The 12,163-nt window shown below is 40.1% G+C and overlaps 3 protein-coding genes across 6 annotated transcripts in view; 2 read left to right on the top strand and 1 right to left on the bottom strand.

Moving 5' to 3' along the window:
- Positions 1–127: 127 nt before the first annotated feature.
- mrpl32 (mitochondrial ribosomal protein L32) lies at positions 128–1,739 on the bottom strand. Its single transcript, XM_077525898.1, has 3 exons — positions 1,549–1,739; positions 1,274–1,467; positions 128–558 (listed from the first exon to the last, which is right to left on the bottom strand). Exons 1-3 carry the CDS (start codon positions 1,640–1,642, stop codon positions 307–309), a joined length of 540 nt encoding a protein of 179 aa, XP_077382024.1. The 5' UTR covers positions 1,643–1,739; the 3' UTR covers positions 128–306.
- Positions 1,740–1,965: 226 nt separating this feature from the next.
- On the top strand, positions 1,966–6,895 carry psma2a (proteasome 20S subunit alpha 2a). Its single transcript, XM_077528041.1, has 8 exons — positions 1,966–2,097; positions 2,559–2,635; positions 3,319–3,451; positions 3,562–3,684; positions 4,072–4,153; positions 4,384–4,457; positions 6,029–6,086; positions 6,171–6,895. Exons 1-8 carry the CDS (start codon positions 2,057–2,059, stop codon positions 6,285–6,287), a joined length of 705 nt encoding a protein of 234 aa, XP_077384167.1. The 5' UTR covers positions 1,966–2,056; the 3' UTR covers positions 6,288–6,895.
- Positions 6,896–7,265: 370 nt separating this feature from the next.
- Positions 7,266–12,163, top strand: part of atad2 (ATPase family AAA domain containing 2) — a 26,947-nt gene continuing 22,049 nt past the window's right edge. For 3 of the 4 annotated variants that reach the window (XM_077528034.1, XM_077528036.1, XM_077528032.1), the window contains exons 1-4: positions 7,266–7,614; positions 8,994–9,115; positions 9,488–9,543; positions 9,684–9,855. In XM_077528034.1, coding sequence (XP_077384160.1) covers positions 7,417–7,614; positions 8,994–9,115; positions 9,488–9,543; positions 9,684–9,855 — 548 coding nt within the window. In that variant the 5' untranslated portion in view covers positions 7,266–7,416. The remainder of the gene's footprint in view (positions 7,615–8,993; positions 9,116–9,487; positions 9,544–9,683; positions 9,856–12,163) is intronic. The other variant, XM_077528033.1, reaches the window with a different exon arrangement.

The raw sequence follows: 12,163 nt of genomic DNA, 5'->3' as shown, positions 1-12,163 counted from the left end.
TGTGTGATTTGCGTGGTGCATCTTGGCTCAGGCTCTCCTGTGTGAAAAATATACATGTTAAGTTAAAGTGAGGGTGCAAAATTGTGCATAAAAACATGACCTTGAGGATAGACGATCAAATGACACGTTTTTGATAAAATGGATTTATTAAACAAAATGTGCTCCTGCACTCATTTATACCAGCATGAACAAACCAAATGTTGCTTATGACATGTGACTGCAGAAACAAAATAAGCCACTATAACACACAACAGATGATAGCACATCAGTCAGGTGTGTACTGCATACAAACTCACGACATGAGCATTAGTGGCTGAACCAGGCGGGCCGTTTCCTGGGCCTCTCTACTATCCTCTTGCCTTGGTCCAACTCGCTTGGCGTCTCATCTGCATACAAGACAACAGTCTCCACAGTCGGGGCCCTGAGAGGACCACCCTCCATCGCTTGAATTTGTTGACGGATCAGAGTAGTCTCTTTGCGCACTTTAGCGTAACAGAAGCCACACAGGATGTGTTTCTGCTTTAGGTGGCCGCACTCTGGACAGGGCTCAATGTTCAGCTGAAGGAGATGGGGTGAATGTTTTAGTCATGGATACATTTAATGGAGACTCACTCTAGACACTGACACTATCTAATACAACAAAATCTGGATAAAAAAATTACAAATATGACATTCTTTTAAGTTTACATTGAGTGACAACATAATTATATTGTGTTGTGTTAAGTGTTTGTAATAATATATACTTCTAATTCTAATACTTAATTTCATTTTATACAGCTCATGTATTGGATCTAATTAGATTATGCAGGTGTACCCAATGTTATTGTTTGCATTTATATACACTGATGAATGATTGTAAAAATCCATTCTGATGATTTTCACTACGGGTGATTACACACGCAGTTACGTCACTAGTAAACAGTGAATATATTATGTGGGTTTTCTGCAAGTACTCAGGCTTCCTCACACATTCGAAAAACATGACAATTACTTTAACTGAATATTTTAAATTGTCTATTGGTGTGATTGTAAGTACGTAGGTAGGTTGCCTGTAAATGTGCCATGTAAATCCAATGTGTACCCCTTCTCCTTCTTCTCAGTCTGCTACAACCCAATGATAAATTAAAGTACCCGGTAATGATGTGTGTGGCCTCAACATAAAAGCACTGGCTGTTAATGTAGTGTATGGCTGCTGATATTTTCAACACAAATGTATTTTTTAAAAGGTGACATGGACTTCGGTATAATAAATGGATGGTAACTTGTGGTGTACCTTGACTTTAAGAAGTTTGCTCTCAGACCTCCTTCTTGTTCGGTTGACCTCGATGGAGCGTCTCTTCTTGGGTGCTGCCATCCATAAGATGCTGTCCAGAACGGTGGGAGGTTGCTCCAGCTTCTGCCCCTCTTGCTCTTGCTGCTCTTCCACATAAGGCAGCAGACTGGAGACATTAATTGCCAGGGCTGGAACTGCACACAGAGACAATCGCACGAGGATTAAAAATAAAAAGGTGAACATTAGCACGTTGTTGTAATACGGAATAAACTCACCCAACTGTCGTTCTATTCCGGCCGCCTGCATAAGCCTGCTTTCAATGTGTAGCAAGGAGCATCTTAAACTGTGCAGAAATGAAGCCAAGTTCATCTTATCTCTCAAGTTGAATTCTTTCAAAACCTGTCAAACAGCTCACGGTCATTGATGCTGTCGTCACTAAAGGGCGACAATTTATTTCTTCGTTTGTTTCATTTTAGCCACAAGGGAAGCATTATTGCCATCTTGTGGTCGATCCTACACTAATGTAAAAAAATAAATAAAAATAAAAATAAAAAAAATCCCAACTTTAATATTGTCTCTTTTCGGTGGTTTTCAGTTTCTAATAAATAATAAATACAAATAATCATATTTCAGGCAGAATGTAACAGCTCTCATGTGAGGTTTTAAATTAAACGCAGGAATTGATGATTTGTTGTGCTAAGACGTTTATGGCGTCTAGGTGGCAGTGTTCTCGATCTAATTTTGTTAGCCAACTCACATTCACAACAGAAAAAGAAAAAGAAAATGGCGGAACGTGGCTACAGTTTCTCTTTGACCACATTTAGGTAAACTTTATAAAATTGCCATTGAATCAAAATTATCCGATGAACATGTTTTACAATAAGAGTTGTTAAATCTCGATAGGTGAAAATCTATATGGTGTCTTTCAAGCTTGTATCTTTAACATCTGATGTTGCTTATGCCCTGTCATTGCCTGGAAGTGCAATGAATCAGCTACAAATAGGATTAGCTTGTTGCTAACCATTTTTTTTTTACGCGAGAATTTTATATGTGATTATACGTGAATCCATCTTTCTCACATGTTATGTGAGTTGGATGCCCCTGGGATATATATTTCGATTATATTTCGACCAGTTATTTTAGATAAACGAAGTCTTTTGCTTTTGCTTTCACTTGTATACTGTCGCCAAATGTGGCGGAGTGTTTATGCATCGGCCTTTGACTACAAACTTAACTTTCCCTCCTCAATCATAATTTTAATAACCGTCCCCATCTCTTTTCACAGCCCTTCTGGAAAACTGGTGCAGATTGAATATGCACTTGCTGCTGTAGCTGCTGGAGCTCCCTCAGTCGGCATTAAAGGTAACGAATTCCCAGTGTGACCCCAATGTTGCCGTTCAGTGTTCTCCAAAAGTATTGGAACAGCAAGATCAATTTCTTTGGTTATGTTGTTTTATTCTGAAGACATTTGGGTTTCAGCACAAAAGAGAAAAAAGTTAAGACAAGACGTAAGAATTCAAGCGTTTTTCCATTGTATTAGTTACATATAGTTGTGTTCAACAACTTGGGACAGAACACCTTTAGTTGTCTAGCCATACATACTATGAAATATAAACTACGAGTCTGAACGTTAGTCTGATATTAATCTTTTGATCTGACACCCAAATGTCTTCAGTATACAACAAAACAAAATAATTGACCTAGGCTTTCCAATACTTTTGGAGGGAATTGTACAATTGATTTATGTTACAATAACAACACATTTGATAAAACTATTTACAGTAGCTCTTGTGAGCTATCTAAATGAGTGAAGTTATTCTCTGGTTGTCTTTCAGGGTGAATTTTATTGACGTTACAGTTTCCAACAGGTGCATGAATATAAAATTAACATTGGTATTTTCTAAAATATGTAAGCCTTTTCCTTCTAATCTTCACCTGCCTTATTTTTTTCATATATGTATATTAGACACAGGTAAAAGTTGTAAAGAGAGACTCTTACTTTTCAATGCTTTAGGAGGACTGATGGGTTTCTAACATTTTTCCAGCTTCGAATGGGGTTGTACTGGCAACAGAAAAGAAACAGAAGTCTATTCTGTACGATGAGCAGAGTGTTCACAAAGTAGAGCCCATTACTAAGCACATAGGCATGGTGTACAGCGGCATGGGGCCTGACTACAGGTGGGCGTTTTTCAACATTTTGACTGCACAAATAGCAAACTTCTTGATGCCAAATATTTATTCCAGCTAATTAGTACTTGGCAAAAGATTAATAAGTGTTGTATTTGCAGGGTTTTGGTACGACGAGCCAGGAAACTGGCACAACAGTACTTCCTTGTTTACCAAGAACCAATCCCCACAGGCCAGCTTGTCCAGCGAGTGGCATCTGTAATGCAGGAATACACACAGTCAGGGTGGGTGACACTTAAACATATAATTGACCATTACCTATTTTAAGATGCGATCATTGACCAGTCCATATAGTTTGGGTTGGTGATACTTCGGACCGCTGCACATGAAACGACCCAGCTGAATGTGACTGAAGTGGTACAAAAAATATGTACTAGTGAACTACAATATTTTGCCACAATTTTGAAGAATGGCATATTTTTAATTTTTAATTGCAGCCAAACCAGTGGCTGACGGTCTGCCATGCTTGAAAAAACGGAAACACATACACTGTGTGGACATTCTGTCGGCTTGGCCGTGTCACTCAGTATACAATGGGCCATACAATGGTTGCATTCTTCCTCACTTGATGTGACTGTGCTGTAATTTTCTGTTGCTCGCTCTCTCTGCAGTGGAGTGCGTCCATTTGGGGTGTCGTTGTTGATAGCTGGATGGGATGAAGACCAGCCCTACCTGTTCCAGTCAGATCCCTCAGTATGTTGATTTTATTTTCTGAAGACATCATTAATCCCATTATAGTATCTTTGTATTGAGTAGTTGATGTGAGACTGCATGAGTTGTACAATCTGGTTCCCTAATTTTAAAGCTTAATTCAGCAATGATGTCTGGATGGAAAAATTGTGTATATAAGTCACTCAGTCTATTCCATATAGTTACAGAAGAGTATTAATTCTATTATCCCCCCCCCATCTTGCCTTTCCCAGGGGGCATATTTTGCATGGAAAGCCACAGCCATGGGAAAAAACTACGTCAATGGAAAAACATTCCTTGAAAAAAGGTACCTTGCTTCATAGTCAAGTTATACAGTAAATTGCATTGTTGCCAGTTGCATCTCACGGTAAGGACTGGTTGAAAATATTTTAGCTACAAAATGATTGTATAAAAAAGGTTTACAATTACTGAAATTTCCAGACAACAAGCCGCTTTTTTGTTGTGCTTCGAACCGTGCGACTTTAAATGTGATACTGTTAATTTATGGATTTTTACTAACCAACTTCATGCCATTAATACATTTACCAATAGTCTCGTGTACTCATGTCACATCTAACCAATTAAATTGCAGAACATGTCACAGTGGAGCAATAAAATGGTCTGAGGTTGCGCTCATACTTAATCTTCATATCATTAATGGATTACATGGAGTCCTGTATTCCAGTGAATCCAGATATTAGAATGAAACCGAAAGATCAAACGGAATGAAAAAATGCTGTTTACATGAGGGGATCTATTCCGATCTACTGTTTACATGTGTCACTGTTGTCATGACCCGGCTCAAAAGCCATGACAAAAAACAGGGGAAACCGCTTTTGCAAAGTAATCAAACTAATTTATTACAAATAAGAATGCAAAGTCAAAAGATAAGGAACAATGGCGTGTGTCTTGTCTGTAATATCAGTAGTGTACATGATGTAAGTGTGTGAACATAGCGTGGTGCGTGTTGAATGATGTGGAACAGAAAGTAAATAAATGGCGTGTGGCTCTGGCGTCGGCTGCAGGGAGTGACGAGAGCGTCGGCACATCTCAGAGGTCAGCATAATATAGCCCAGGTGAAGCAACAAGCCCAGGTGCCCCACGTCAGCTAATCACTGGCACTTAAGAATGAAGAAAATGGGAGGCAGGTGTAGTTAGTGCCACTGGCATGATGACAGTGTGGGGTCATCACACTATATGAGTTAGAACAGCTGTTTTACAAGCGTGTGACTCACGGAGATCAGTGTAAACATCACGTGATGTATTAAGATGGAATTCATCTATTTAGCACAGTAGTTATGATTTATTAAAACACTTTATTAAAGCTGTAAAAATAAATTTGGGGGTGGTGGGCGTTAACCAGTGTTTAAGGTAATTATTATTATTATCATTATTATTATTATTATTATTATTATCATTATTATTATTTTAAACCAATCTGTGTGACACCTTTCTTCGCAAGTATCCCATATTATTGGACCCATAACTAATAAATTGAAGCAGCCAATGTACATATTTTTCAGATGGCTAAATTTATTTGTTTCTGCTTTAAATCAGGTGCACGTTTTAGTCATGAGATTACGATACAAGGCATGACAAGCACATTTCATACAGAAGGCAATGCAATGTACTTCAAAACAAAACAAAAGCACAACAGCTAAAAGCATGAAAAAAAATGGAACAACTGAATACATGCGCAAAGCAGACAACAAAAGTAGCTTATTAAAATTACTAATAGAACGTACATTGACTTGCTACACTCCTATTAGCTATTATTATTACATTATTGACTAATGCATCTGGACATTTTTTGGCAACTTGAAAAGTTTACCAAGCTGCACTCTACAGAATTGTTTTTGATTGGATTTAATTCTCCAGGTATAATAATGACCTGGAATTGGAAGATGCCATCCACACGGCCATCCTGACATTAAAGGTACAATTTCTTGGTCATGAATATCCAGAAAAAGGTTTGTCTGTCCTTCCACATGCATACATACCATTTACTGTTGGGTTACAGGAAAGTTTTGAAGGTCAGATGACTGAGGAGAACATTGAGGTTGGCATCTGCAACGAAGCCGGCTTCAAGAGACTCACCCCGGCAGAAGTGAAAGACTACCTGGCAGCCATTGCATGAGCACTCTGTGCATGGTGATGGGGCTCATTGGCCACATGTCAATATGTAGACATTATAGTGCAGTAGCCTGCAACTGCATAAAGCATATTTCTCAACAAAGTGCCCTTTTATGTCATTCCAAGATGCATGTACTTACTGTAATAAAAGTGACCATCTGTGTGCAAGTACTATTTGGGGCAGCCTCACATATCAAATTGAAAACCCAGTCTCAACTAAATAAAAGGGTGTTTTATTACACTAATTTTCATTGTGTTTTGGCAAACGCCATACATGTAAAGTGGTAGTTGGCTACTGCACGTCTACTACTGTGGGCTCTGAGTGATTCCTCAAGTCTTCCACTGATATCATTTGACTTAAAACATTTGATAAAAATTTCTTCATGCAAAATCTCTTGTCAGCATTTGAGTTAATCTTAACACACGAGTGAGTCAACAAAAGTCAGCATGATCCAGTGGGATGCTTGAGATTACCTGTCTTTAACAATAAAGTTGCCTGTACAGCAATTTTATGTAATGTTCCTCCTTTTGTGACTAGAACGGATAGTTTGTATTTTCTCTTGTGTTAAATCAATTACTCATTGAAATAAAAAGTAAAACTGTTGGGAAAAATCTGGTTCAAATTGTATGGGTGTTTTAAAATCTTTGTCAACGTCTCTTAAAGCGTTAGAACGGCAAAAACATTGGATACAACAAGCTTTTAACAGTTTCGCGGTCTCTTGTGAAGCGCGCTCTTCAACAACTCGGCGGGCCGGGTAGTGATACGCCCGGCAAACCGTACAATGTATTCTTCCGCCTAGTTGTAATTACTGGCTCATTTTCGGTCTATTATTACAAAGTTGGTGGTTATCAAAAGTGTAAGTATGGATCACATAAAGAAATGTAGTAATTTCGGTGGTACTAGGCTCCGTTATACTAATTTGGACTTCGGGTCTATTTTTCCTCGCGGCAGTTCTTTTCTACTAACCGCTCTGATGACGTTTGTGGCGCCAGAAATGAAGGGCCAAGAGGAGCACTACGCGGATGCGTGTATCTTTTCGATGCTAGGTGACGTTCAACTTTAGTTGAATTGGAGTGCTGTAGTGACCGCCCGCCCGTCATTCGTGCGTTTATAACTTAGGGCTGGAGTCGACATGGTAATACTACGCAGCAGCGGCGGCGGCGGTGTTCTTGTTGAACCCGTGGTAGCAACTCCAAACAGGAGGTCGATGGAGTTGGACACAACTTCGGAGTTTCTGTCTCTTGTTCCCGCATTGTCGAGAAAATCACCCCGGTCAACACGAACCTCCCGCCTTCTGGATGATAGCTTGGGCAGCACCGAACACAACCGAGTAAGTGTCAACTTCATGTTGGGATATATGATGTTGCTAGCCGGCGTTGTGCCAAAGTAGTTACCTCCTAAAAAAATATTTTGTATCCCCTGGCGCGGGTACACTTGTTTTTCTATAAACACGCTCGCATTCTGCAACGGACGAGGTGCGTTCAATGACCACGCACCCTGTAGGAAATCTCAGTATATATAGAACGCCTGGTGAATCTGAATGTTTTTCGGCTCTTTTCCACATGTTTGTAGTTTATGGTTAGGCTTAGGAACAAGGAACAATTTCGAAAAATCGCCACTTTTATGTGGTAAAAGTTATAAGATCCCGCGGCAGGGGATGCGCATTTTTTTTCCAGGGGCAACTACTTTGGTACAACACCGGCTAAAGTACGCTGATTTCGGCAGTCAAATAACGCCAAACTCGAAGTTCTCTCTCATGTTTTTTAAAACAAAAAACTCGACAGCCACTTACGTACTAGTCAACATTTCATACTGCTAAACATTGTGATAAGTTTGCAAGTTGCATTATCTACAGACTAGTAGTCATCGGTGTCAGTCGTTTTGAATTAAATTCACGTGAGGGCAACGCTGGTTTTAACTCAAAATTATGAGATTATATCATCATCACAGTATTGTAGGTTGAGTTGAATTTTAATATTTATTTCCACCTGTCGGCGGTACGCGAAGAGGACCTTTGCTTGATGTTATGAATGCAAAAGGACACTATTCTCCTGTACAGAAATTCTCTCCAGTAAGGTACATCTAAACTCCAAAGCTTGACGATGAAACAAATTTTTACATAATTGGGCGCTCCGAATTGTCCCTAGGTGTGCTTGTGAGTGTGGATGGTTGTTCGTCTCTGTGGGCCCTGCGATTGGCTGGCAACCAGCCCAGGGTGTACCCCGCCTACTGCCCAAAGCCAGCTGAGATAGGCTCCAGAACCCCGCGACCCTTGTGAGGAAAAAGCGGTCAAGTAAATGAATGGATGGATGGATGATTTGTGTCTATTTGGGCGATATTAACGTGTGATTTAAGGAATGCATATCTTTCAAGCTTTCAGGCCATAATGAAGTTCTAGATGTTATTGTAACGCCCTCAGATGTGGTTAAAAATTGACAGTCACTGATGCTCTTCAGGTGTTTACCATCAACAGTAAAATAATGCACATTGATTCACAAGCTACTATCGACTACAACTCCTTCATTACAACCACGCTCTTCACAATATGATGAAACTAATACAAAGAAATACAATTTTTTTTAGCGTGTTTTACAAAAACTACCAAGAGTGCTGTAAAGGATGCTGGGAAATGCGCAACTTCACCATTGCTACTACAGTATGTTCTCAACTATAAACTTTCTAAGTATAAAATAATTTTGTGACTGCTAGGGGGATGGTAAGCATCAGTCGGGAAGCTGTCTCCATGAATTTCCAAAGATCAGAGGTCCACGAGTCAAACTAGAGGTGTCCTTTAGTGATATAGGACCAAAGGCTGGAGGCTACGCCACAAGGTGAGAGACTGACTGAGCCTCTTTCCCACTGGCTCGATGTGCTGATATTTTTCCAGCTTGCTGCAGGATGGAGTTTGAAGTCGACCCAAGAATATCCCAGCTTCAAATGTAGCTTTAGATAGCTAACAGGTAGAATGCCACCAGCTGTGACCAGAGTGAAGTTTACCAACAGGTGCTAACTGTCCCTGCACCTCTGTGTGGTGATTTTAATTATGGTTTAAGTGAATGAGGACTGCTATATTTTGGATCACTCTCAAACAACTGTCAAAGCTAAAATTAGCTGTCCATATTAAATAATCCAAGGGTAGCATGTCACATTGACTCATTACTGTGGCTTTTCTATGCACCCATACATCCATTTTGTGCATTTAGGAAATCCTCCAGGATACAGAAGGAAGGCAAATCATCCAGTGACAAATTGCAAGGGGGTATGTTTTGGTAACAAGTCAGGATAATGTCGCCTGTAATTCTCAGTTTTCCACATACAATACATCATGTTTATCAGGCATGTATTTTTAGGAAGGTATACTCTCACAGGCCAACAACCTGGTTTCTGTTAATGTTCAAGATGTTCCAGACGAGGTAGAAGGAACTTCCACTCCAAAAAGAAGCTGCGTTGCCATTAACTTAAGGAGCCCCGAAGACGACGAGGAACACTCTTTACGACGAAGTTCACGAATCACCCGATACAAATTCAATTCCCGGAATCAATCTGTCCTCTATGACCGCCTCATCACCAAGTGAGTTTCACAACAATTTTGTCTCATGATGATCCAAACGAATTTACAGTGTAGAATATAATGGAAAGCTTAAAAAACAGCCTTATAAATCACAAAGTCAATAAAGGGGGTCTTATCAATATTTCCTCTATTTTTTTTTTTTTTTTTTTTCAGCAGCAGAGGCCATTGCGGTGTGAACATTACTCTACATACCTACCTACAACATAGCCTAACCCCCAAAATACACTGAATTGATTTTAGCGGAGCAATTTTAGCATCATGTGTTAAGGGTGTCACGATTTCGATTTTTTATCGAAATCGATCGAAATTACGTCACGATTTCGAGCATCGAAATAGAAGAGAGGACACACGATTCGATGCCCCCCCCCCGCGCCCGCCGCCACCGCCGCCACCGCCACCTCCCAGGAAAGCAAATGAGACGCAGCCATTCAGCTACTAGCTAACGGCACTTGTTAGCTGACTTCTCCTGCAGTCATGATGGCAAGCGCGGACAGACACAGCAATGGTGCTTCAAGCCGCTCCCGCTTCTCTCGTCACCAGTTTGGAAACATTTTGCGTTCCCGGTGAGTTATGTCGACAACGTTCACGTTGTCGATAAAAAGACCACAGTTGCAAGATATGCTATGTGCGCGTACTGTACTCGGCCACGGTGTTACGCCCGGCTCGTCAAGGGGAAGGGAAGTAACACAATAACAGAAAATATAGAGTAGATAAACACGGGTCGACTTTAACATCTGAGTAGTTTTAATTGAAATTTCAGGCAGGGGTTTGACAAGGGAGTGAAAGTGGAAGGTGAACAAATAATAACCGCATTTGACAGAACTGACAGAACGGAGGAGAAACAATAACTAATAGGGGTATAATACACGGATACACAATAGCGTCGCGCTGGCACAGTCGTCCAATCGGAGTGTCGCGCTGGCACAGTCGTCCAATCGGAGTGTCGCGCTGGCACAGTCGTCCAATCGGAGTGTCGCGCTGGCACAGTCCTCCAATCAGAGTGTCGCGCTGGCGCATTCAAACTGAATGGCCCGAGCCGCCAGCCGTAACAACGGGAAACACGACAAACATGACGGGACATTTACGCAGGCATCACAAAGATTTAGATTTATCAAATTCAACTAGAAGTGGGAAAACAACGGTCCAACCAACTATTTCATCCTCATTTACAGTGAAACTTCCACACACTTCAGCTCGCGCGAAACGCCAGATCCATAGGTCTATTTATAGCAGCAGACCTGCAGCCTTGGAAAACGCTGGATTCAAACATTTAATTAGTGTACTTGAACCACGCTACAGTATGCCCAGCAACTGTAAATGTTGGGATATAGTTTGTTCAGGCTGTATTTGTTCCATGACTTTGGATACAATATATTTTTTGTTGTTGTTGCACATTGCACATTATTTTAAGAGGAACGCACAGCACACTGTTGTAACCAAAAACAGTCAATAGATGGCAGGCACCCACTGTGACTTTTTGTTTTTGTTTTTTTATTTTTTATTTTACACTTCAGTAAGAACAAGACGGTTAACTTTATATTGTAAATAAATTCTTTGAATTTGATCATTCCTGCCTAATGTCAATTATCATATATTACATAAATTTACACAAAAATAATATGGAAATTGCATCACCTATATGTAGCCGATCTTTTGAAATAAGATTTACTGTACAATGAATAGAACCAATGATCATAGACTAGCCTTAGCCTACAGAAGCATATGCCTCTGTGTTATAAAGTGGGGGAGCGGAGAAAAAAAAAAAAAAAAAAAATCGAAAAAAAAATCGAATCGTGACCCCAAAATCGAAATTTAAATCGAATCGTGGAGTTGGCGAATCGTGACACCCCTATCATGTGTACAGTATTATGCAAAAAAATAGTATAAAAAGTATTAGAAAAAAACAAACACAGCATTATCAGTGTGGTAGAGCCATGAATGGAACCAGCTATTTTTTTTTTTCTTCAACCCATTTAGGAGGCCAGCTTGATAGCCTGTGCTTCCCTGAGTTCCCTCTAGGTTTCTCTCCTCTACTCTCACCTCTCTCTGCTGCACCATCACTTTGCTCCCCTGCTCCTTCACTTCGTTCAACTGCTACTTGTGTATTTTTGTTTGTCATATATTTGTTTACATAAAACAGGGTCGTTAGTTAGCCAAGTGTCAATGTTCTTTTTTTTAAACTATCATCATTTGAGTCAGTAAAAGGCCAATGATACCTAGACTAGCTAGTTTCATCTTGATCAGGTGTCCTTCTCTTCCGGGATTTCATTAAGATCATCTGAAAAATGTAGTCAGCAGTTACATAATG

The sequence above is a fragment of the Festucalex cinctus genome, chromosome 7 (genome assembly GCF_051991245.1).
Source record: "Festucalex cinctus isolate MCC-2025b chromosome 7, RoL_Fcin_1.0, whole genome shotgun sequence".
Classification (NCBI taxonomy): Eukaryota; Metazoa; Chordata; class Actinopteri; order Syngnathiformes; family Syngnathidae; genus Festucalex; species Festucalex cinctus.
This window is presented reverse-complemented; position numbering and strand designations above follow the sequence as displayed.

Coding starts and splice junctions, on each gene's coding strand:
- mrpl32 (XM_077525898.1), bottom strand. CDS start 1,642: ATGAACTTGGCTTCATTTCTGCACAGTTTAAGATGCTCCTTGCTACAC. Junction 1,468..1,548: donor CGGAATAGAACGACAGTTGG/GTGAGTTTATTC, acceptor CTCTGTGTGCAG/TTCCAGCCCTGGCAATTAAT. Junction 559..1,273: donor GCAAACTTCTTAAAGTCAAG/GTACACCACAAG, acceptor CATCTCCTTCAG/CTGAACATTGAGCCCTGTCC.
- psma2a (XM_077528041.1), top strand. CDS start 2,057: ATGGCGGAACGTGGCTACAGTTTCTCTTTGACCACATTTAG. Junction 2,098..2,558: donor TTCTCTTTGACCACATTTAG/GTAAACTTTATA, acceptor CTCTTTTCACAG/CCCTTCTGGAAAACTGGTGC. Junction 3,685..4,071: donor CAGGAATACACACAGTCAGG/GTGGGTGACACT, acceptor CTCTCTCTGCAG/TGGAGTGCGTCCATTTGGGG.